We start from the raw sequence: 27,356 nt of genomic DNA on the forward strand, positions 1-27,356 counted from the left end.
GCGCATGAAACAAAATACGTGGTCTAGCTAACTTAGTGGCAGATTTAAGGTTGTGTGAGCCCATGGGTTAATAATTCTTTTCTGGTCCCTACATACCATGTCATTTTGCATAGAATAAAATTATCAATGGGCCCTCATCAAGACTATGGATCCTGGAGCCGAATCTCTTATAGCCCCTTCCCATATACGCCTCTGATCTAGTAAACGAATTAATATTTGTTGTTGAATTCCTATCAATGCTATAATTGTAGCTACCAGTTTGGATGCCAATTCTGATTTAGTTCCTTAAGTAACATGCTCAGTCTTCTATTGGTCTTACCTTCTTTCACACCTAAAGTGTTTTTGATTATATATCGTGACGTTTTTACAGTACACACCGACCAATCACAGCAAGTAAGAAAGTGACACTCGATTGTAACCAACATTAACTTAAGGATTGCAAACGTATTTTTCGGAATAGACTTATATTTTAAAGAGCCAACTAGATTCTTTAATATTTATGATGGTAGTTTTCCTCTCTGAAACAGTGTTGATAGCGTATTTTATACTAGTGCCATGGAATCTAGATTAACAGTTTCTTGTCATTACCTTATGCAATCTGAACAGCCGTAACAAGTATCATTATTTATGCTAATTGCTTAAGGTAATATCATATGACGCTAATATTTATTTAATTAAGATAATTTAATAAAATTTAGTATATTTGTACCGAAAAGTTGGCAATGAATAATCAATGATAACCGTCCTCTCGTATGATTCTTTTGAAAAACCTGAACTGGAAACTGCTAATCTAGTTTGCTTGGCCTAGTCAATACATATGGATTTGCATATCCTTTTACTTTAGAGTTTCGCTGCTCTTTATCAACCATCTTTAATTTGAATGAGAAAAACTAAACTGTCCACTTTTACTCATAGATGAAAGGGTAAGGAAAACATTACACCTGTAGCTCACGTGACTTTTTTGCATAGGCTCAAGCAAAAATTTTCGTCCCATTTGAGCGGTTATTGTTGAATAATTTTGTGGTTTATATTTACACCAAGTGAAGTTCATAATTGTAGGTTATAGAGATACCAGTGTAGTAAATTTGGGAAAAAAATCCAAAAAGTTGAATATGTCTTCATATCAAATAAATTTCCGTACTTGTGAAAAAATAAGGAGAAACTCGATCATAAATGGAGATGTTATTTATATATCAGGTATTTCTTAATAGTTTGTCTTGAAATTTTGTGCGTGAAGTAAGAGTTAAAAAAAATATATACACTGAAGATATGTGACAGTTGGGGTTACTACAGTCTGAGTTATAAGTGGAATATTGTTAAACTATAACCCCTGTTAATAATACACGCAGTTTGTTTCAACCGCACGACACATTACCGTGTGTCTTGATAGACACTACTTACAGCAAAATAAAACAAAACACATTAAAATAAAAAATAAATAACTTTGAAATGTTTCTAGCAAAGAAAATATCTAATAACGTTCTGTCGTCCACCAACTTCTAACATTAATTCCACGTGACCTGTATTAAAATTAAATCTTTAATGATACTCAGCTAGTACGTCAAGACAGAAATTACGTTCAACGAAAAAAAAAAGCCCATGAATTATTGAACAAATTTATGTGTGTTTTTTTTTTATAGCAAAGCCACAGTAGGCTATCTGCTGAGCCCACCGAGGGGAATCGAATCCCTGATTTTTGCGGGAGGCAAAAACAAATTTATATAAAATCGTAATTGAAAATATAACTTAAATATAACGTTTTCAAGAATTTGTTTTATAATTCTTCATTAAAGACCGATTTTTCTTGAACTTATTTTTTATCTCTAAAATAACGAGTAAAATATTTCTTTTTAGATTAAATACCTTTTTTGGACAGATGAGATATAAAATTTAATTTTCGAGGTATCGCAATGCAATAAAAGAAAAGTTACATCAGATCTTGACCTGTTCTACCAACGCTCCGAGTTCCGGCGATTAGACACGATTATCTACTGACAGACTGACAAGGGGACATGAACATTGCTTGTTTAACCTGAATAAAAATTTATATATATCTTTTGTTATCTCCAATCTGCTCACTTCGCTCTTAGACTTGAAATAATTCTACGTGTTTCACGATCTTTTCACGCACGAATTAAAATCAATAAACTTAATAGTTCACACACAGGTTAAAACCCGTATAGTTAAAAGACACACACAGGTTAAAACCCGTATAGTTAAAAACATTTAATACCCTTTCGATCACACAGAAATATGCACACAAATCAATACGTTATCCGAATCACTAAAAATCCAGAATCTTATAACAAAGTTACTGCTTTGTTACAACTTTGCTGCAAATACTTGTGAATACATACAATTCAATGTAATAACGTTATAGCCACATCTTTCTTGTTACATATACTTACAAATGTACAAGAATCGATAGGAGTTAGCACTAAACATAATACTTAGAGAGATATTATTACGTGTTACCCCTTAGGGAATGTTTGTGAGATGAATACTATTACACTCGTTTTATCTGTGTGTAAATCGTAACTTTTGTCTGATAGGCTATTGCAGACCACGCCCCTGTCTCTTAACTCCTTGCAACAGCACACGGTCGTGCGCATTCCCGTATCGTTAAAGATGCTTGTTACAATGTTTCGGATGTCTTGGATGAGACCATGGGCAGAGATATCCATCTTTAACTCACTTGGGAAACGTTGAATCAAGGCGAGCGTTGGAATACAGAGACCTCTTAGATCTCGATACCACCTGAAAATAGTTATTGAAATAGGTATGTGTATGGTGTTTATAGCGTTGTGTATTTGATTAATGCTAATCTTTCCAAAGTTCTCTTATCAAAACACAGATGAAATGAAGTCATTCAGTTTTATACGAACTCTATTTAAATGCGTGATACTCTTATAATAAGATTTTTTTTTATAAACGTCAAAATCAGATATTTTTGTTGATCCGTTTCTGTCAGTTGTAGCTCTTTGGGGTTTACGAATACCAATTTCTGTGATAAACACTTCAGAGCTTTAATCAGAAGTTTTGCTGTATACCAGCAATAAAGACTTTTCAGTGATGTTTATAAGCATCTACGTGTAAACGATATTATATTTTAATAGCAAGTAGGGTTAAGTGTGTGTGATTTCTTTTAAAAACTTCGAAATATTGATCGACGTTAAACCTATATGTAATTATTTTCTTGACTTTGAGTGTTAGCGCTGTTTATTGTAATACTGATAACAGCACCAAGAATCTAAGAGGCAAGTTACAACTAAATGATTCGCTTCTGTTGTGTATTTGTCTACTAGCTATTTTAGGAGTTTCAGTTTTTAATGCTAGAGGTCTATTTGTTGAAGTCAGTGTGAGTGTTATTGCACTCTAGATGTCGCTTTTTGACTTACGTATCTCAGTGAAGAGACAGGAGACAGTCTGAAACGTGTTATCCATAATGTTTGTTCGTATTGATAAAATAGCCCGCTATTTCCAAGATGATGAGAGATGGCGCTCTTGTCACCTTTATCTTAGAGATAAGTATTGTGAATTTGAGTGCTAATTCAGACCACGAGATAACTTTGCGCCAATTCAATGAAATATTGTTACTATCAAGGCGAAATCGTTAATATTGTGAATTGTAGTAGAAGTTTCGTTTGGTACCACGTCTCAAGTATGAATTCTCTACGTATGGGATAATTACATTTAATCTATATTGATATGAATGATCTGTGTCGTCTGGAAGAGTTAAGATTCCTGTCATCTTATATGGGTTTGTTAGTTTCGAATAATCTCGTTTAATCCACATTTGTCTGAATAATCTTCGCTATTTGAAAGAGTTACAATTTCCGTAGGCTGATATGGATTTATTGTTTTTGGATAATCACATATAATCTATTCTAGCCGATTTTCCGTGATTCATTGCATTAGCTCCGCGTGAGACGTATTCATGACATCATATATGCACTCTGAGAATGTAGAAAAATAAATTTTTCCGTAACGGGAAACGGGAGGCGAAACAAAAAATTGTGACCCCTATTGCAAGTCCACATGCACACAGGATAAAAATTCCGCGAAGTTGGAGGGTTGCACATTGCGTAATAAAAACGTTTTTCCAGTATCATATAAGCAAGAGTTGGGTTATTGGTTGATTTCTGTCTGCTCATTTTACACAAAGATGCACAGTGAGGCTATCTTGTGTGTTTGGAACTTAAGTACGAATCAACACAATGATTTATTTGTGCTCTGCCTACCAGTGGTATCGAAACCCAGTTTCTATCATTGTACGTCCGAAAACACACTGCTGTTTTATTGGAGGAGGAGGAGGGGCGTGAGGCTGTCTATACAGTATTTAAATATATATATAAATCTATATAAATATAGATATATTTTATATATCTATACTGTATATTATATACAGTAATAATTGATTCTGCTGTCTGGTTCAGAGTAATGCCTAGACAGCGGGTGCTACTAAATGATTACACTAGTTCTGATCTGGAACTTGGGGTCTCTTTCCTAGCTGTTCGATCCATTTATAGTATAAGATGCCTTTTAGATTAAAAAAATAAATACCACAAAGTAAATAAAACCATTTATTTAAGATTGTATGAAGCGTGTTAAAATTTGTGGAGTTCTGAATGATTAACAAACAACTTATTTTAAGCTGTACACAAAACTGTCAAAACACAAACCTATCAAAAGGACGTACCTACCTTCTAAAATGCTAAATAATTTTCTTTCTTTCTGTTGTTTTTACAGCTAAGATTCGTCTCACTTTAAAAGTGATTCGAATACACAAGTTAAACATAGAATCGATACATAATTACTCTCTACGTAAATAGCTTCGGTAAGTGTCACCCACTATGTGTAGCCTCAATACTTACGCTTTCTTTGTTTTCGAATTTCGCCCAAAGCTACACAAGGACTATCTGCGCTAGCCATCCCCAATGTAGCAGTGTAAGACCAGAGAAAAGGTAGCTTGGGTTATTCTGTTATCAACGAATAGTGAGATTTACCGCACATTATAACGCCCCACGGCTGAAGGGGCGAGCATGTTTGGTGTGACGGAAATTCGAACCCATGACCCTCAGATTACGACTCGAGTGCCTTAACCATGCCGGGCCTCTCAATACCTTTATAATAAATTTAGGTAAGTAGTACGAACACAGAGTGTATTATAAATAATAGAACTACAGTTGACTTTTTTCATTTTCTGTTTTTATAATTTAGGTAGAAGGTGTAATTCTGTACACAACTAAATATCCTTTGATATGTTAGGTTTCTATCTTAACATATTAGTTGCTATACGTACACAAGAAGGAATGTAAGTAAATTAAACTCATTCCATTAAGTGAAAGTCAAGTTTGATTTTTTAAAAATAATATACGGTTTATTAAAATATCATTTTACAGCTCAAATATGTAAACAATTCCATATTTGTCATTATATCACTATTACTAGGTGTACTAAAAATAACATAGGCCTGTAATGGCTTTTATTGCCCTTAAAATTTTTACATCTCTTATGGTTGACTGGATTCGAAAATGATATCCATTTTTCTCTATCATAATATTCACAAAAGGGAATCATTTTCGTTGAAATCGGGTCACATTTTGTTATGCTTAAAAATGTTGACAACCACTGGCTATAGATTTCCCTAGACCAATCGCGACATGAGAGTCTCCTCGATCGTTCTAGAACCCATCACAAATATACCGCTAGTATATAAAAAGCTAATAGATTGCATGATGTGCCACTTCTAGATAACGATTCTTGGTGCGTGCACTTTGACAATATATTTTTATTTTCAATATTAATGATTCATCGCTACAGCAATAGGATGTTGTGTAAATGATCCAAACGTATTCTGTTATATTTGTGAAAAATATTTCTTCCCGATTTTTACCAAAACAAAAACAAATAACTCTTTAAGTGATAGAATTACAAATATTATTATCTTCGAAATTTGCTTAGATGAATTATGGAAAACTTATTACTAAAGCTAATATTACTTTCTGAAGTTTTAGTTTGCTGGCTTGCGTAATTAAAAGTAACAAACATACTATTTTGGATTATATTTTGTTCTACTTTTAGGCTACAATTTACAGTATATCAATCTTACAAAAGCTGAAAGAAATTACATTGAACCAACAGAGCTAGCGTAAATATCCCTGGTGTTTCATTTATTTATTTATATTTATGAAGGGTTTCAGAAGATATATCGAAATTACATCTTAAGCAAAAGCTGACTATAGCGTAAGATTTCTTCATTTTGCCCAAGTGGATTATAAACCTTTCAGATAAACGTACAACTTTGTTATTCCGAATTTCTGAGAAGGTTTTAATCAACGAACCGCGTTTTTAGTCGTTAAATATTTACGTGTACGGAGCAAGAATCTAGACGTTTCGTGCAACCGACGGTCAGCCAGGAAACGAAAGGACAATCTCGCATAAGCACCTCACGTTGATGAATCGCTCGTAACCTAATGGGTTTACATGTGCAACCGGAAGCATTTTTTTTTTTTTTAAAGAGCCATTATATAGCCCACGTGGCTAGCATCACATTCTTACAGTTTTCACATAAAAAAACAAAAGTTTCCTTCTGTACGGCAGCCATTTTATTTCATATAATGGAGTCACCACACGTAAATAAGAATGTCTTTTTAAACGCTATATATTTTGTGGTAACAATATTTATAATTTATTTAATGCCCTTTCTAACTAGGTATTATATATATATATATATATACACACACATACGGAATATAAGAAATATATATTTAAATTGTAGGCTTAATCAAATAAATGAGTCTGTAATTTAAAAAAACACACCAGAATAGGACACTCTTTTGGTAACAACTATTTTTATCTTTTTTGATTAACCTGCGACTACTGCGGGCGCATTACAATAATAATACACAATAATTTACTAATTTGAAGTTAGATTTGTGTCAATCTAAAACATATCACTGGGTCTGTAACTATAGTTTGGAAATAAACTGTTTAAACGCTTGTTGCTTCAGCAGGAAATTTAGCGCCCTCTATCACAGGGTTTAATATCTTGGTTGCGTGAAAAAATTTGTTTTTATAAAAGTTATAACAAGTGTATCTACACTACTAGGGGTTGGTGGGGAGTGAAGTAGCTCTGAAACTCCCTCCTTGAATTTTGTCTTAAAGAATTGTAATATCGTGTTTCCCAAAACACTTCTTTATATGCATAACGTTTCAGAGTACCACATGCGAAACCGACTACAAACTGAGTGTGTTGCTGCGGTTATCGAACCCCAGACTTTTAGCGTTATAAGCCTTAAAGCTTACTGCAAGAGAACTTTTCTTTTTGATGCCATTTGAGGAAAGGAATGAAAAAGTTATCATAATCAAGGCGCATTTTGTGTATATAGTAAGTCTGTATTTTGTGTATGTAGTAAGTCTGTATTTTGTGTATATAGTAAGTCTGTATTTTGTGTATGTAGTAAGTCTGTATTTTGTGTATATAATAAGTCTGTATTTTGTGTATATAGTAAGTCTGTATTTTGTGTATATAATAAGTCTGTATTTTGTGTATATAGTAAGTCTGTATTTTGTGTATATAATAAGTCTGTATTTTGTGTATATAGTAAGTCTGTATTTTATGTATATAATAAGTCTGTATTTTATGTATATAATAAGTCTGTATTTTATGTATATAATAAGTCTGTATTTTGTGTATATAGTACGTCTGTATTTTGTGTATATAGTACGTCTGTATTTTGTGTATGTAGTAAGTCTGTATTTTGTGTATATAGTAAGTCTGTATTTTGTGTATGTAGTAAGTCTGTATTTTGTGTATATAGTAAGTCTGTATTTTGTGTATATAGTAAGTCTGTATTTTGTGTATATAGTACGTCTGTATTTTGTGTATGTAGTAAGTCTGTATTTTGTGTATATAGTAAGTCCAGTATTTTGTGTATGTAGTAAGTCTGTATTTTGTGTATATAGTAAGTCCAGTATTTTGTGTATATAGTAAGTCCAGTATTTTGTGTATATAGTAAGTCTGTATTTTGTGTATGTAGTAAGTCTGTATTTTGTGTATATAGTAAGTCTGTATTTTGTGTATGTAGTAAGTCTGTATTTTGTGTATATAGTAAGTCCAGATTTTGTGTATGTATAACCTGTATTTTGTGTATATAATAAGTCCAGTATTTTGTGTATATAATAAGTCTGTATTTTATGTATATAGTACGTCCAGTATTTTGTGTATATATAAGTCTGTATTTTGTGTATATAGTAAGTCCTGTATTTTGTGTATAAGTCCAGATTTTGTGTATATAGTAAGTCTGTATTTTGTGTATGTAGTAAGTCTGTATTTTATGTATATAATAAGTCTGTATTTTGTGTATATAATAAGTCTGTATTTTATGTATATAATAAGTCTGTATTTTGTGTATATAGTACGTCTGTATTTTGTGTATGTAGTAAGTCTGTATTTTGTGTATATAGTAAGTCTGTATTTTGTGTATGTAGTAAGTCTGTATTTTGTGTATATAATAAGTCTGTATTTTGTGTATACAATAAGTCTGTATTTTGTGTATGTAGTAAGTCTGTATTTTATGTATATAATAAGTCTGTATTTTGTGTATATAATAAGTCTGTATTTTATGTATATAATAAGTCTGTATTTTGTGTATATAATAAGTCTGTATTTTATGTATATAGTACGTCTGTATTTTGTGTATGTAGTAAGTCTGTATTTTGTGTATATAGTACGTCTGTATTTTGTGTATGTAGTAAGTCTGTATTTTGTGTATATAGTAAGTCTGTATTTTGTGTATATAGTAAGTCTGTATTTTGTGTATATAATAAGTCTGTATTTTGTGTATATAATAAGTCTGTATTTTGTGTATATAATAAGTCTGTATTTTGTGTATGTAGTAAGTCTGTATTTTGTGTATATAATAAGTCTGTATTTTGTGTATACAATAAGTCTGTATTTTGGCCTCAAGCAGTTTAGCACTGCGCATGTGTATATTCTGGTTTCTTCAGTCGGTCTCAAACGCATCTCATTTCACAAGGCATATTAGTCAGGGAAGTTTTTCTAAACACACTTGCCCCCACCGCTGGTATGTCTTCAGATTTACAACACTAAAAATCGGCTTTCGATACTCGTGATGGGCAGAGCACAGATAGCCCTTGTGTTGTTCTTAATTACAAACGAACAAACGTTCCTAAACACACATTTAAATCACTTAAAGCGGACCCGGCATGGCCAGGTTGTTAAGGCACTCGACTCGTAATCCAAGAGTCGCGGATTCGAATTCCCGTCACATCAAAAATGCTCGCCCTTCCAGCCGTCATAATTGACTGTCAATCCCGCTATTAGTACTTTAACAAGTAACATTAAACTTCAGTATGGAAGTTTTAAGATCCCTAATTTAGTAGTGTAAGACTAGATAGAAAGCAGTTAATCATTATCGCCCATCGCCAACTCTATTACCGACGAATAGTGGGATCGGCCGTTACATTAGAACGTCCCCACGGCTGAATGGGCGAGCATGTTTGGTGTGACAGGGATTCGAATGCCTTAACCGCCTGGCCATGCTGGGCCTTTTTGTGGAGTCACAAAATATTACTTGACAGCGAATATAAAAGGGAAAGAATTCCGTCAAGAATTTTATATATTAAAAGAAAACGAAACTATATAAAACTAAATATTCTAAAGTTTGTTATCTCCTGTCTTCACAGTCTTACCATAATTAATTACAAGAACAACTGAAGTTTTTACTTGACTCAACTTTTCTTACAGATGCAAGATGAGTTAATAATCTCTAACATATGATTCAAGCAGTTGCGAACAATGAATATAAAAACAATTATGTGAACAGCTGTTTACATTATTTTCTGTATACATACCAGCAAACCCGTCTTTGGTCCACACTTAATGCTTGAACTACTAAGGGGGTGAATGAAACGCTTAATATTTGTATAAACCTTAGCTCCTAGGCGATTCACTTGGTACCATATAGACATCGGTGTGACACAAACAATGAATCTTATTATATAGACCTTCGCTACTGAACAATTTAATTTATACTTTGCTATCCTTTTTTTGGGGAGGGGAGATTACATGAAATAAATCATACTCTGCGCTGAAACGAGCGTGTGCTATAGAAGAGGCTGTCAAAGCACGCTATTTGATTAAAGTAGTCCAGGAGTTGGCGGTTGGCGCTTCTTATTAGCTGCTCTTCTCTAATCCTTAAGCTCAGACTTAAAAACAGTAATTTACAAGAATCTCTAGCGCAACTTTGCGTCGCACCCGGCATGGCCAGATGGTTAGAGTGCTCGACTCGTAATCGGAGGGTCGTGAGTTCGAATCCCCATTGCATCAAACATGTTCGTCCCTTCAGTAGTAGGGGCGTTACGATCCCACTATTCGTTGATAGCAGAGTAACCCAAGAGTTGTCGGTGAGTGGTGACGACTCTCTAGTCTCAAATTTTTAAATTAAGGACGGCTAGTGCAGCTAGCCCTCGTGTAACTTTGCGCGAAATTCAAAACTAATGAAAGTTTTTTCCTTGATTTATGTTGGACGTCAAACCTCTAACTGTGTGTAAAATTCTTCCAGCTTACCGCTGAGTCGCTGCGAACTTGTTTTCTTTGAAATAAACGTTTATGCTTTTCGGTTTTGTTTGTTTGTTTGTTTCTCGGATATCTAATAATTTCAGTTCGGTTACAGAAACCTCCGTTCGTTTAACGTATCCTTACTGAAAGTCCTACATAGTAAATATAAAACGAACATATGAATGGAAGTTTTAAGATGCAGGAAAACAATCCTTAAAATCTGCTTAATGTCTTTTCAGGAGCTACGTACAAAATGACAAATAACGAGGGCGCGTCGAACTAGATACTTGAGTCGCTCAAATGTTTAGAAATACAGAGATTCCACGAGGCAAGTGTCTGCAGAAACTACGTGTAGCCGAGGGAGAGATTTGAGAATCTACTGGAGTTCTTTCTTTGAGTCAGACACTTGATAGGAGTACTTTTCTTTTCTCTTGTGCAGTCATTTGAAGACTGCCGGAAAAAAATCAAACTATCAGAATATTCTCTTTCATTTTCTTTTTTTTTATTTTTGCCAATGGAGGAAAAAACTAATGTACAATAACAAAGCTCTAATGACTTTCAGCTTACATATTTCTGAAACTTTGGATTATTATAATTTTTAAATATTCAAACAGTGAACAGATACCGTTTTCTTCACATTGATGGATGTACGTTTGTTATAGAAGAATCGTGAAAAACTATCTAAGAGTTAGCTTCATATAACCGTCTCTAATTTAAAACTGATTGACTAAAGATAATTTTTTTTTTAGCTATTATTGTCATCTTGAATAATCGGATTTGAACGTTTCACTTATAACGCACCCATAGCTTTAATGTATGGAGCGCGCTTTGGAGTCAAAAGGAGACAAACTGGGCAAACTAATCATAACTACGCCCACCCTACTACGTACTATAAATATATGCTTTTCTTTTATTTGATTTATTCTATAATTTATGAAGATAGCACAATTTTATGACGTATTGGCTTAAACTTCATATTTGGTTGTTTGTTTTGAATTTTGCGCAAAGCCACTCGAGAGCTATCTGCGCTAGTCGTCCCTAATTTAGCAGTGTAAGATTACAAGGAATGCAGCTAGTCATCACCACCCACCGCAAACTCTTGGGCTACTATTTTAATAACGAATAGTGGGATTGACCGTGACATTCTAACGCCCCCACGACTGAAAGAGTGAGCATGCTTGGTGTGACGGGGATTCGAACCCGAGACCATCAGATTACAAATCAAGCGCCCTAACCATCTGGTTATACCAGGCCTAATTGTTCAAGAATTAGACAACATTAATGATTAGAGTATTATATAAGGAAGTACGCACATATGCATATATAGACGAAGTATTAGAACAACTCAAGGGCACGATTAACGAATAACGTGTTTCCCTTAGTTGGAGGGTATTTTGTCTAGAAGTTACAGGACTGCGTCTCCTAGCCCTATCGTTATTACAATAGAGTATACATGTCGTTAAATAAGAAACTAGGAACAACAATAAAAACTAACAATATAATTCACGTATTAAGTGTTTGGTTGTAATTATTGCTGAGAACACAGTTGACACTATATTTATGCTCTATCCAGGTATCGAACCCCAATTTTTGACGTAGTAAGTCTGTAAACTTAGAACTAAGCCTCTATTCTATTGAAAAGAAAGAGAGGAAACATGTTTTAAACTTTGTAAAGTTACATGTAGTAAATAACAAAACTGTGTGTTATAGGATTCGTCCTATCAGACCATTTTAATAAAGTTTGCTGCTGGTGTTACTATAAACACCAAAGAGATGTTATTGTTATTTGCTACACCACGCTTCTTAAATTAAGCTAAAACATAACCATATTTCTCCTGCAAGCGCTTGAGCAAGTAATTTTGTTAAGAACATTTCTTAAAGAGCCACGGTTTATTTAATATAGCAACCCGTCGTGTTTGGGAACTAGTGATGCGACCAAAAGTTTATTATATCATAATGATGGTTGCACTGCGATCAACAGCTGGGAAAGACACTTCTGTAATCGATTTTTTCCCACAATCCTCTAAAGGACTTTCTATCTAGCTTGATTACAGTACATCAAGAAACAGTGGGAAATGACGCACTCTTCTGGAGAACATTCACTCTCATTTTCTGGAACCACAACCCGACATTTTAATTTTGTAAGAAGTACATCAAACCTTAACAGTTTCTAGGGCAAGCTCCTGTTTTAACGACTGTTTATTGTGTAATGGTTTTACGATTTATTACTTTTAATTGTATATATGGATGTTTTACAAAAGTGTCGTTTTAAATTGTTTAGACGAACCTACTAAAATTATTTTAAGTAAGTAAATATAAAGATTTGTTGTGGAACAGAATTAACGCTACGGACTTACAATGCTAAAATCTGGGGTTAGATTCCCGAGGGTGGATACAGCAGATTTGTGGTTCTTTAAAATCCAACAGACTATCCGTACATAAACAAGTGATACTTATTGTTAGTATCATATGTTGTCAAGGCCACCGTAGCGAACAATGGTAGTTTCAAGTATTTTGTGTTTTAAAAAAACTAAAAATTGTCTTGGAAATTTCCATTTACATTTTTTTATTAGTCACAAAATAAGATTTGAAATACTGACGTTTTTATTTACAACACTCGATGAATGTTCATTATGAATTCCATCTCTTAAAATAGCTTTAACTTTTCGTAAAGAACACAAAATAGAACCACACTTTGTAAAATCACCACCAGGCATTTGAGTTTTTTAAAGAAATACATGAAACCTTAATTTCTAGTTAAACATCCGGGCTGCTCTCAACGATTTAGATATAATAACGGACATAAAAGCTTTTAGGAAACTTTTTATATAGCACGAACCTAGTTTTCTTTCGTGTATTTTTATACGTTGCTCAAACGTGAATTATATACCAAGTTTTGTTTCTTTTTGACGATTATAAGGTTTAGTGATATTAAAATACTGCTACAAGTATAAAACATATAAAATATATTTATATTAGATATAGCTGAACGAAGCAGGAAATAAGAGTTCCTTATTTTATTACAAACCTCTGCTGTCTAAACTTGTGTATCTAAACAACCAATGGTGTTACCCAGATCTTTAATATTGTTAGCAAGTGTGTATCTGTAAATCGTTTTTTTTTAATTTCGCGCAAATCTACACGAGGGCTATCTGCGCTAGCCGTCGATAATTTAGCAGTGTAAGACTAGAGTGAAGACAGCTAGTCATCATCACCCACCGCCAACTCTTGAACTACTCTTTTACCAACGAATAGCAGGATTGACCGTCACATTATAACGCCCCCATGGCTGAAAGGGGCGAGCATATTTGGTGTGACTGGGATTCGAACCCGCGACCCTCAGATTACGAGTCGAACTCCTTAACCCACCTGGCCATGCCGGGGCTGTATCTGTTAATACTGTTACCAGATATTTGTCTATCGATACATTTACATGGACTTGTATCTGTCAAAACTGTTATAGAGACGTGTATCTGTTAATGCTGTTACGCGGACTTGTATCTCTTGATACTGTTACATGGAGTTCTATCTATTAATATCGTTACATGGATTTGTATTTGTCTATACTTTTATACTGACGTATCTATAAATGCATCTATTAATCAAGATGTCTTTCTGTAGTCTGTTATGAACGTAAAACGTTATATGGTTTAAACCTATGAGCTTTCCCACTTTTGACTAAAGGTAGCCTGGAAACATTATGAAATAAGAAACTTAACAACGGAAGGTATAATGTTTCACAACGACACAATCTATAATCTCGGTGACAGATAAAGTCATTACTAAAACTGTCAAACTTAAGGATTTCGAAAAACAAAACTCAGTTATCTATGAAACCATTACAGATGGGCCAGTCTCGCGTGCTTCAGTTTGGCTTTAAAGCGTCGAACAACTACAAAGTTTATGGTCAAATTTCAAGACTACAGACACTCAACGAGGAGTCCAGAGTTTCCAATATGATATTTCTTAGAAGTAGATACGTCTTGTTACTGGTACAAAAATATATAACTGTTATACTTGTTACATGCTAATTCTATGCCACTTTAATACTAGCTAACATAATACTATTATAACATTTAGTAGCTCACAACAGACTGTGGTAACAATATGTAGCTCTATCACAATGTTATATGGCTCACAACAGACCATGGTAACTATGTGTGCCTCCAAAAGACCATGGAAACATCACGTAATTCGCAACAGAACACGTTAATAGTAATTAGGTCTAAGTGGATTTATTTATATGAACACAATTTTTTTCCATAATCAAAAGATACAATGTACATTTATACCGAAGAAAACACTTAAGAAATTCCGAAATTAACGTTGTTATATCTAATTGCACCAACGACAGACATCTCGAGTTGCTTATTGATTAAGCCTTATCAAGTTTTATACTGACATTAAGATAAAAATAACTGGTGAAAGTATTCGCAATATATATATATGTAAAAATCATATTATATACGTATTTGCAATATATATATATATATATTTAAGGGATTTATGAAAAATTCAACCCTATATGTCTACCGTCTATAACAGGCCCAGCATGGCACTCAACTTGTAATCCGAGGGTCGCGGGCTCGAATCCCCGTTACACTAAACATGCTCACCCTTTCAGCCGTGGGGGCGTTATATGCGACGATCAATCCCACTAGTCGTTGATAAAATTGTAGCCCAAGAGTTGGCGGTGGGTGGTGATGACTAACTGCCTTCCTCTAGACTTACACTGCTAAATTAGGGATGGCTAGCCCAGACAGTCCTCGTGTAGCAATTGACCATCAGAAATAACGTCTCCACGCCTAAAAGGGTGAGCATGGTTGGTGTGATGGGGGATTCGAACCCGTGACCCTCAGATTGCAAGTAGAGCGTTTTAACCATCTGGCCATGTCGGGTCTCGAAATATTGGACAGGAACATGATTTAATAAAATTTCAATTTCTTTGAATATTGGTTCGTGAAAACAACTGTGAATTTCTCAACAGGTGGTGATTTTTTTCTTTAATTTTGAGCTTGAGCATGGTTGGTGTGATGGGGGTTCGAACCCGTGACCCTCAGATTGCAAGTAGAGCGTCTTAACCATCTGGCCATGTCGGGTCTCGAAATATTGGACAGGAACATGATTTAATAAAATTTCAATTTCTTTGAATATTGGTTCGTGAAAACAACTGTGAATTTCTCAACAGGTGGTGATTTTTTTTCTTTAATTTTGAGCTTTTGCCAACGTCAAATCATTCCTTATTATTTTGTTAATGTTACGAGTAAGTATGTCCAACTTATAACAATGACCTACTTTGGGTCGAAGAATTTTCTTTCTCGACCATAGTCAACTTTCACTGCATGGTTGAATACCTCGGGTGGTATTATGCCGCCAAACGGTCAGCAGTTTGCCTGTAGCACCATATCAGTATAGGTGGCAACCTCATATGTGTGGCGACACACAAGAATATTAGCCAACTTAAATAGTACTAATTAACCTTTTTTGTGTATAGATGCTGATGTATTTGCTTACTTTCCTATCTGAAATATAACTTTTTAAAAAAATAATTTTAAACGTCTTTTATCTTCATTAAATCAGGTTTCGTGGGATTTTCATGCCTTCAAATCAATATCAATTGATTCGCTTTTTTGATTTCAAAATTCGTCGTTACTTTCATCGCATAAAGCGAATCGATTCGCGTGTTTTTTTTATAAAAAGCAAACAAATATGTAGTTAAGTCCTTAATGTCTGCTAAAGCTGCCTGCAGGTCTATAAGTCATCGATAAAATCGTTTTAGAATCTTTCCTCCCCTACATTTCTCTGTAAATTCAAACTTCACAACATTGACAACGTACACTGATGGTTCGATATTTATACGGAATGATCCATTCCGTTTTTGTCCGCTTCTTATACCTGGCTATATTATCTACTTCTGTTTATCTATAGCTGTTTATTATCCTTGTTGTTGTTAGTCTGTTTAGCGAGGCTTGAGGAGACTAGAGAAAATAACTAAATTAAAAAAACAACTCTCCCTACATTTCGCGTTGCGATTGTGAAACTGTGGAGAGAAACTTGATCCGAAGTGTCTTGTTCCGGATAAAATATAAAGGAATCACAAAACACCTGAAATGGGTGGTGGAGAAGATAGGTGTACCAAACTACTTGTTGGAATGATTGTCCCGTGACAATATATGGAATGAGGTACGAAAAAGATCTTTAGTCGCTATTCGAAACAAAATCCAGGCGTTTGTGTTAATAACTAAACTGTCGGGTATGTGACGTAACAAGTGCTAGCGCAGAAAAGTTAGGTAACTCCTGAATGTTGTCTGCACCGTTACATAGGAAATTGAAAATATCGTCAGCTACACAGAAACGTGTGTGTATGAGTTTTTCTTATAGCAAAGCCACTTCGGGCTATTTGCTGAGCCCATCGATGGGAATCGAACCTCTGATTTTAGCATTGTAAATCTGTAGACTTAGCGTTGTGCTAGCGGGGGGGGGGCGTAGAAACATTGGAAGAATATATTCTACTTACAAAGAAAATATTCAGAAAAGAATTTTAATAATTGAAAGGTATGTCAGTAATACTGACCAATTTAGTAATTGGTGGAAAGGGTATGAAATAAAAACACAGCTTCGTATTGTATCACAGTTGGAACACAACTCTTGACTGTTTTTAACCCTTAAACAGCGGTACGTTGTAGGTAGCTGCATCAGTTGATGATGTGTACCCTTTAAGGGTTAACTACATACTAAACCTTCAGATACTGGCGAAACTAATAACAATCTGACTATAAAATGAAGGAGAAATTTTAGGCCATTAATTGGGTTTTTATATAATTTATAGGTGGGCGTGTCAATACATGTCCTTCCTTAATGATGAAATATATGTGATACTTTATGAGCCATAATTTGGTCAAGTGGTTAATATAATTTGATTCAATGGATGACATGATTTGAACTGTTTGGATAACATAATGATGTCAAGTGAATAACATAATTTGATACATTGAGTGACATGATTTGGTCTATTTGGATAGCATAATGTTGTCAAGTAAATAACATAATTTGATCTATTGAGTAACATGATTTGGTCTATTTGGATAGCATAATGTTGTCAAGTGAATAACGTAATTTGATACAATGAGTAACATCATTTGATCTGTTTGGATAACATAATGTTGTCAAGTGAATAACATAATTTGATCCATTGAGTAACATGATTTGGTCTATTTGGATAACATAATGTTGTCAAGTAAATAACATAATTTGATATATTGAATAACATGATTTGGCTCAGCTACTTTCTTCCTTTTCCTTGCTACAATATAGCTTGAAGAAAGCAGAGATTGTTAATATCGAGCCAGATGGCTATGAATAACGTTATAATGTTTTATTTGAAACTGTTAAAAAAACAAACGACATTTGTGATTATGTAAACAGAGAGAGAGACGAGTGGGTAAAGTAGAAATTGACTGTTTAATTCCTGATTCCCTGTAATCTAGGAAAATGGCCGTACTGTAAGCAACGACGGTCATCATGAACACCAGACAGGTCAGACGGAAAAGGTTGACACGCTCAGAACATACATACGACTTCAGTTGCAGCTGGGGGTCCCTTATCTGGGAATCTTTGTTACAGACTACATGGCCTATCTCTATTAGCGTCGACTCAGAAGATGGAGAGTTTGAAATTTCTAATGTGAAAAAGTAAGATATTTTAACAGATATCCGTAGAAGCTTAAATGTTATGTTATTTATCGTTTCCTTTGTTTATCTCAGTTGTTTTTGTTTCTTGTTTTAACGCATTGTTCGTTTGTTTGTAGTTAAGCACAAAGCTACACAAAGGGCTATCTGTGCTCTGCCCACCATGAGTATCGAAACTCGGTTTCTAGCGTTGTAAGTTCGTGGACATACCGCTGTGACACTAGGGGCCTTTTTTAATGCAAAGCTACACAGTAAGCTATCTGTTGTATGTTCGCTGCAAAGCTCTAACCCCGAACTTTATCTTTATGGGTAAGGATTGGAGATACCTCGTCGAGAACATATTTGTGTCATTTCGGTTGGTTATTCGTTTAGTTACCGTTAAAGTTAATCTATTTACGTAAACGGTTGCTGCAAAAACACGCACCGTATTTTTAAGCCATAGATTTGTTTGTTTGTAACTAAGCACAAAGCTACAAAATGGGCTATCTGTGCTCTGCCCACCACGGATATCGAAACCCGGATTATAGAGTTGTAAGTATGCAGATATGCAATTATACCACTAGGGTATGTAATAATAGTAACGTTCAAATCGCATTATTTGGTCAAAGACCTGGTAGCGGACAGTATTGGCTAGCTGCCTGCTCTCTGTTTCTTGTCCCAAAACTAGGAACGGGATTGCGCATGCATAGAAAACTCTACGTGGAGCTTTACGCAAGCCTTTTGAAACAACCAAAACCAATATTATTTTTCTTCCCCGTAAGAAAGCAAAAATGTAGATTTTATACATATGAGGTCTATGTACAAATATTAAGACCCGTGCCTCCATCTGGGGCAACGTAGATTTCGGTTTTAACAGCATTAAATATAAATAGATATTTATTATTCTGACAAGCTATTTCAGCTTTGTTTTTTATTGAACGCAACTATTATAAATGCCCCCGCTAGTACAGCGGTAAGTCTACGGATTTACGACGCTAAAATCAGGGGTTGGATTCCCCTCGATGGGCTCAGCAGATAGCCCGATGTGGCTTTACTATAAAAAAACACACACACCTATAAATCATATAATATTTCTGTGTATCAATATTTTCTTTACTTCACAACAGTTTTATCTGTTTAATATGCTTATTTTCATTAAATAATATAATTATGTTTAATAATTACAAATAAAAGTTTTCCTTAATTTCATTACATTGTGGGAGTTATATAAATAACAAAGATCTTCAGGTGTTTGTCCCTAGCGACCTCTACAAATTTAGTTGTTATTGCCTACGTCACGCTAGAATAAAAAAATAGAGAAAAAACTAACATTCCAAGCAACTTTCTGTTCTCTAGGAGTCCATAAAATAAAAATGTCATTTTTCTAGATATTAAAGTGTGCAGAAAAATTATATTTTAGAATTCTCAATTTGAGACTGATTAATTCCATATAACCGGCTAACCGACTTGTTAAAATAATGAATCCTTTGTAACGTACGTTACCGTGGTTAAAAACTATGAATACTTTGTAACGTATGCTACTATTGTATCCATTTTCAAGTTAATATCACGCTTATATCCCATTTACACTGTAACTATCATCCTACAATAGCTAACAATCCTATTTGCACTACTTTTATCATTCTACGTTAGTTTATAATCCCATTTACATTACATTTATCACTCTACGTTAGCTAACAATCCCATTTACATTACAGTTATCATTCTACGTTAGCTAACAATCCCATTTACATTACATTTTTCACTCTACGTTAGCTAACAATCCCATTTACATTACAGTTATCATTTTACGTTAGCTAACAATCCCATTTACATTACATTTTTCACTCTACGTTGGCTAACAATACTTACATTGTTCTAATTGATGTGATATGTTTACACATTTCTTATCTTACGTATTCAAATACCGTCAAATTATTGATTTGTTTCTAAAATGACTCGTACAGTTTCTTTAACGAATGCTGAGTGTAGAATGTAATTCCAGGGACGTATGGCACAAAACCTTGATTAGAAGGTGTAAATTCTAGGTGTGAATGTAGGATACACGAACTGACGATCAAGGTTTAGCACAGTGAATACGAATTACACATGTGTCTCTTGGTTAGTACGTTGTAAAATCACGTATCTTCTGAGGAAGTAACTTATATGTACGTTCTGAAGGTGTAATTTAAATTACGTTCTAAAGGTGTAACTTTCATGAATGTTTAGAAAGTGAAACTAATATGTACGTTCTGAGGAGGTGCCGGACATGTACGTTCTGAAGATGTAACTTACATGTATGTTTAGAAAGTGTAACTTATATGTACGTTCTGGGGAAGTAACTTACATGTACGTTCTGAGGAAGTAACTTACATTACATTATAAAGGTGTAATTACATCTATGCTTTGAAGGTTTAACTTACATGTACGTTCTGAAGGGGTAATTTACATTATGTTCTGAGAAGGTATCTAACATGTATGCTCTGAAGGGGTAACTAACACATACGTTCTGAAGAGGTAACTAACACATACGTTCTGAGGGGGTAACTACCACATACGTTCCAGGGAGGATAATTTACCTGCAACTCCATTACTCTTAACATTTTTTTATATTGTTGTTATGTTTTGTGATTATTTTATTATTAAATAGAATAGCTTACTTTAGTCATCAATGAAATAGCGAGGAACAACAAAATTCGTGTTCAGTACACATAAGGATGAGAGAGAATCCATTATGGTAATAGTTAAATTATGTTTAAAACTCACTAAGTGCTGCTAAATATTGTGAAATGTAAACATAATCCTTTAAAGTTCTTATAAAATAAATTAAATATAGAATAATGTGAGTTTGCATTATTACTGCGAGACATTTAGTAAGTTAACATCACTTATTGTTTGTTTGTTTGTTTTCCAATTTCGCGCAACGCAAAGCTATACGAGGGCTATCTGCGCTACCCGTCCATAATTTAGCAGTGTGAGACTAGAGGGAAGGCAGCTAGTTATCATCACCCACCGCCAACTCTTGGTCTACTCATTTACCAACGAATAGTGGGATTTACCCTCACATTATAACGCTCCCACGACTCAAAATGGCAAGTATGTTTGGTGTGACGAGGATTCAAACGCGCGACCTTCAGCTTACGAGTCAAGTGCTTTAACCACCTGACCATGTCTGGCCAGCATCACTTAGAGACTCAACAAGCAAGATAACTCTGAGATGTGTAACGTTTTTAGATTCAACAGTTTCGCAGGGTTGAAATTGTCGAACATATATCTATTATATATAAAAAGTAATATATTTATAAATCTATTTCATTTTTCATCTCACACGTTTGGCTTCTTAAACTTAAAACCACAGTCTTTGTTTCTTTGTATAGAAAAGTAAATCAAATTTTACAACATGAATGTACCTCAACCTTCTTTAGCACATCTGTAGTGTTTAATGTTTAAAAAACGCACATTCATTTCAATACAGTTAAATATAAAACCGATTGAATGGAAAATCACGTGATTGTAAATTGGCTTACTTTAGACAGGCTAGAAGAAATTGAAATTTTAGAATTAATGAACACAAAAGAAACGTTAAAAACAATAATGTTGCTATTTCACCTGTAGCAGAACACATCAGTGAAACTAAACATGCAATTCAATGGAAAAAAAACAACAACTGTTATTTTAGCACAACTTGGAAATTTAATTAGAATGAATATACATAAATCTATTGAGATAATTAAATATAAAAGAATAAATTTAAATTGTTAAATAAGGATCATGGACATGAGGAAAATGTCAGTAGATGGCGTGATATTCTTTAATACGCAAATTAGTCTTCTGGTAATTGCACAAATAATGGATATATTTTACAAAACACTACAACCTTGAAGATGGCGCATTGACATATTGGAATTATGACACTGGAAACTGTCATAATTTTATAAGTGTATTAAATTGTCGTTGTTTTAAAATAATCGTGATTTCTTTTAATAAATGAATAGAACGCCTAAGCTTCCAGCGGCAAAAAAAAACAACACAAAGTTAATGGCTCATCTTTTTCAGAGTATGGATGTGTATGTGTGTGCGTGCGTATGTTTGTGTACTTTTTTATGTGCGAACATAAAATTAGTAATAATAAATAAGGTCGTGACAGAGTGATTTTTTGTATTAAAATAATTTTTGTGTTCTAAGAACGGAACATGTAACACGGTTACTGCTCTGATTTATAGACAATTCTAGTTTTCTATGTTCTTTCTGTTTAAAAAGACCTCTGATTTCATTTTCTTTTGTAAATCAAATCTCCTAATCAATTATCTTCTGCTGAAACAATAAATAGCTAATCAGTATCGTGTAAATATTTTACACTTTATACAGAGAGTTAACGTGCACTCGTATACAAACTGGGCAGATTTCCCTTGGGAAAGACACTGGTAAGAAAACTTCAGTGCCAAGTTATTCCAGTCTTTGTCGACGTACAAGTAATTTTAATGCGATAAAGCAGGAGAGTCTGCAGTTCCTACGAAGAGTGACTTACTCTCTGAATTCAGGACTTTTCAAGAGAAAGTATCAGCCCTACAATAGTTTACATTGACCTCCATTTCTTGTCTTAGTCTCCTAGACATTTCATTAAAGTATCAGGTTGAATAAAAAAATATCAGTTACAGTTCCACAACGTGAAACGATTTTTCTCTCTAAGAAAACAAATCCATTATTAGAATGGTTAGATTTCAAATCAAAGCTAAGCTATAAAAACAAATATGTCAACGCACATAAAAAAGAGAGTCAAATTGCCCTGGTTTTCATCATAGTTTCTTGGTTTCACTCAACTATAATATTAGCAATTGTGTAACTAATTAAAAAAGGTAAATGACGTCAACCAATTCGGCGGATTCAAGTATTTCTCGTCTAAGTAAATATAATGTACTACAAAACACAATTCGTGACAGAGAAAGAAGACAAACAATGAAGTAATAATTCAGTTCTACAAAAAAAAACTGTTACACTAAGGAATTTACCTCTTAACGTTTCACAATCTTCAAGAAGGTTGATTTTTAACGTAAAGCTTCATAATGCTACCACTACTTTTATTAATACTCCTTCATAATGCGACCATTACTTTTATTGATACTCCTTCATAATCCAACCACTACTTTTATTGATACTTCCTCATAAAGCTACCACTACGTTTATTAATACTCCTTCATATTGCTATTACTAGTTTTATTAATACTCCTTCATATTGCTATTACTAGTTTTATTAATACTCCTTCATAATGCTACCACTACTTTTATTAATACTCCTTCATATTGCTATTACTAGTTTTATTAATACTTTTTCATAATGCTACCACTACTTTTATTAATACTTTTTCATAATGCTACCACTACTTTTATTAATACTCCTTCATAATGCTTTACTAGTTTTATTAATGCTCCTTGATAATGCTATTACTAGTTTTATTAATACTCCTTCATAATGCTACCACTACGTTTATTAATACTCCTTCATATTGCTATTACTAGTTTTATTAATACTCCTTCATAATGCTTTACTAGTTTTATTAATGCTCCTTGATAATGCTATTACTAGTTTTATTAATACTCCTTCATAATACTATCACTAGTTTTAATAATAATCCTTCATAATGCTACCACTACTTTTATTAATACTCCTTCACAAAGCTACCACTACTTGTATCGGTACTCCTTCATAATGCTACAACTACTTTTATTCATACTCCTTCATAATGCTACCACAATTTTATTGATAGTCCTTCATAATGCTACCACTACTTTTATTAATACTCTTTCATAATGCTACCACTACGTTTATTAATACTCTTTCATAATGCTACCACAATTTTATTGATAGTCCTTCATAATGCTACCACTACTTTTATTAATACTCCTTCATAATGCTACCACTACTTTTATTAATACTCCTTCATAATGCTACCACTACTTTAATAATACTCCTTCATAATGTTGCTTCTTTTTATTTGCTTTTTCAGAAAGTTTTGTGTGTGTATGATAGAAAATACGAGCACAAATTTCGTGCAGAATATATAAAAAGTAAAAACAATTCAAATTTAAACCAGCAGAATTCCTACGTGCGCATTGAAATACAAATAATTGGACATACGGGCTTAGAAACTGGTCTCATACTATCTGCGAACTTCTTATTGGTGGAGACATTCAAATAAAATTATAGGTCTTGGACATAACTGTATTTATTATTAGAGAATGAGGAAGCCCTATCTTTCTCCTTTAGAGTGTGATTTCGTAAATGCTAAGTAGCCATTTTGAGAACTTTGGTACCATGTACAGTGAAACACGATGTTTTTAATACACAGTACAACAACTGTTGCTTTGGAAACAATTCTCCATAACAAGTAACGAGTTCATTGAAGGTATCGAAGCTTCACCGATGCGGCACTGCCACCTGTAACTATAATTAGACGTAGGAAGCCGTTAAGTATAATAGTTAGGATTTGCATATGTTGTTGTATCACGGTATGGTTTTTTGTAGTTTAATAAAAGTGTGTTGTATTTGATAAATATACTCATATATCGGTTAGAAAGTCTGTTTACGTCTCACATTTGAAAATTTAATTACAAACCTTGTAATTGTTGGATTCAATTAAGTAGGTAGGTAGGTAGATGGATGTGTGTGTGAACGGATAGGTGGAGAAGTTGGTTAGTAGGTATTCTCAGAAGTTACGAGTAAAAGCGACTAAGCATATGCAACAATATGTTAACTAAATTATAGACTGGCTGGGAGACAACTTGTATAATAGTGTGGAACGTGATAAGCTTTAACCATTTGTTATTTTAATAGTGTGAAATAGATTTATTTAATATTTGTATAAATTTGTTATCAACTGCATGTAGAAAATCAAACTTTATTTTTCAGATAATTAAATGAATAGGCAACTCTAGAAATATCTGGCTTGAGAACCTCGAGTTTATCAGTAGTGGTTCTTGATGCATTATATAAACACGTAATTCTAGAAATATCTGGCTTGAGAACCTTGAGTTTATCAGTAGCTGTTCTTGATGCATACGTAAACACGTAATTCTAGAAATATCTGGCTTGAGAACCTTGAGTTTATCAGTAGCTGTTCTTGATGCATACGTAAACACGTAATTCTAGAAATATCTGGCTTGAGAACCTTGAATTTATCAGTAGTGGTTCTTGATGCATTGTATAAACACCTAATTCTAGAAATATCTGGCTTTAGAACCTTGAGTTTATCAATAGTGGTTTTGATGCATACGTAAACACGCAATTCTAGAAATATCTGGCTTGAAAACTTCGAGTTTATCAGGAGAGGTTCTTGATGCATTATGTTAGAGGTTCTTAATTATGGGCGTTTTGCTCTCATACAGTGGAGATAGAGGTTTCTTTTGTAGCTGATGTCGAAAATACATAATAAAAACCTATTTTTACCTATATACCATTTGTTTCAAGAGTTTTCCGTTGGGTTAACAGTAAGTTTACGAACTTACAACGTTAAAATCTGATATTCAAATACCTGTGCTAAAAAGAGAACATGTAACCCACTACCTAGCTTTGCGCTTGAAAACAAACTACCTTGCAAATATATCTTAATATTTAGCTATCCTTTTCAGGGTTAACATCTAACTTACAGACCTCTCTTAATAATTAATATTCTTTTCAGGGTTAACATCTACCTTACAGATCATTCTTAATAATTAATATTCTTTTCAGGGTTAACATCTACCTTACAGATCATTCTTAATAATTAACTATCCTGTTCAGGGTTAACATCTACCTTATAGATCTCTCTTAATAATTAGCCATCATTTAAAGGCTTAACAGCTACCTTACAGATCATTCTTAATAATTAACTATCCTGTTCAGGGTTAACATCTACCTTATAGATCTCTCTTAATAATTAGCCATCATTTAAAGGCTTAACAGCTACCTTGCAGATCGTTCTTAATAATTAACTATCCTGTTCAGGGTTAACATCTACCTTATAGATCTCTCTTACATCTATTCTTGTTTTAAGAAAGTTGAAACAAACTAGTTCACATTAAGTCTATGTTAACAATGTATATGATTATAAGATGGCCAATGGATGGAACCAAAATTAAAATAACAAAAGTAATGAATTATAATTTAATTTCTTGATTAATATTTAACAGTGTGTGTGTGTGTGTGTTAATGTTAAAATGTTTCATATAAAAATATTTCAAACAGCATAAAGAACTGTATCTAATTCAGTTCTCTTTATATGCATTTTGTATTCAAATTTTCATTTCTAAGATAAAGATATAATAGTATATGTCTTGATACCCCAAACGTCTGATAAGTTGGTTCTTTCATAAAGCAAAATGTTAATGTTGTCACTTTATCCAGGGACCAAACAAGAATTTCCTATTGTTTTAACTCTAATTGATCTTTATTTTATCAGAATAATTCAACCTAGCACATTATACTTCTTATAATAACAGGTTTTGATTGTTTAAATATAAAAACTAACGCATTTTATTCAGCCTGCTTAAATAAAAACAAATTAAATGTGGAATTTTGCTCGAGGAAAAGATTGCTCGATTTGATAACCAAGATTATTACACATGAAAGTTTTACTGTGTGGCGCTAGAAACAAGTTCATTAACTAAGCACGCGCTCCGTCTTGCCTAAAGTTTATTACGAAATTTATATTTGAATCCTCAGATAATTCACTGACATAAAGCTCAAAAGAACTGAACTTTGACCATAATAGGAGTATTTTATCGTGTAATCTAGCTTTGTTTAAATGCTATATAAAAGTTCAGACAAATAAAGTAAACATAAAGGTATTCTCAATAACTGCGGCTGTAATTAGATCCCGAACTCCAGTTCTATGGGCCATTATACCATGGCTTAGGAAACTCATAACCGTTTTATGAGCCTTTATGCCGTGGCTAAAAAATTAATGAGTAAATTACTCATGTTTTCTACGAAGTATTCGCAGTTCCTTAGAGTAGTAATATATTTTTTTCTTTAGGTGATATTGTCAAGGCAACTTCAGAGCTGTTTTCATTTTCTTTTTATTGTTACATTTTGACCTCATAAATTCACATTTTTGTTCAGAATGTTT

General features: G+C 33.5%; 1 protein-coding gene across 1 annotated transcript in view; it reads left to right on the forward strand.

Annotated features, from left to right (window-relative positions):
- The first annotated feature begins 2,640 nt into the window (after positions 1–2,640).
- Positions 2,641–27,356, forward strand: part of LOC143243778 (GTPase-activating Rap/Ran-GAP domain-like protein 3) — a 157,490-nt gene continuing 132,774 nt past the window's right edge. Inside the window, exons 1-2 of the mRNA XM_076487418.1 lie at positions 2,641–2,779; positions 18,073–18,276. Coding sequence (XP_076343533.1) covers positions 18,107–18,276 — 170 coding nt within the window. The 5' untranslated portion in view covers positions 2,641–2,779; positions 18,073–18,106. The remainder of the gene's footprint in view (positions 2,780–18,072; positions 18,277–27,356) is intronic.

This window comes from Tachypleus tridentatus, chromosome 2, assembly GCF_004210375.1.
Source record: "Tachypleus tridentatus isolate NWPU-2018 chromosome 2, ASM421037v1, whole genome shotgun sequence".
Classification (NCBI taxonomy): Eukaryota; Metazoa; Arthropoda; class Merostomata; order Xiphosura; family Limulidae; genus Tachypleus; species Tachypleus tridentatus.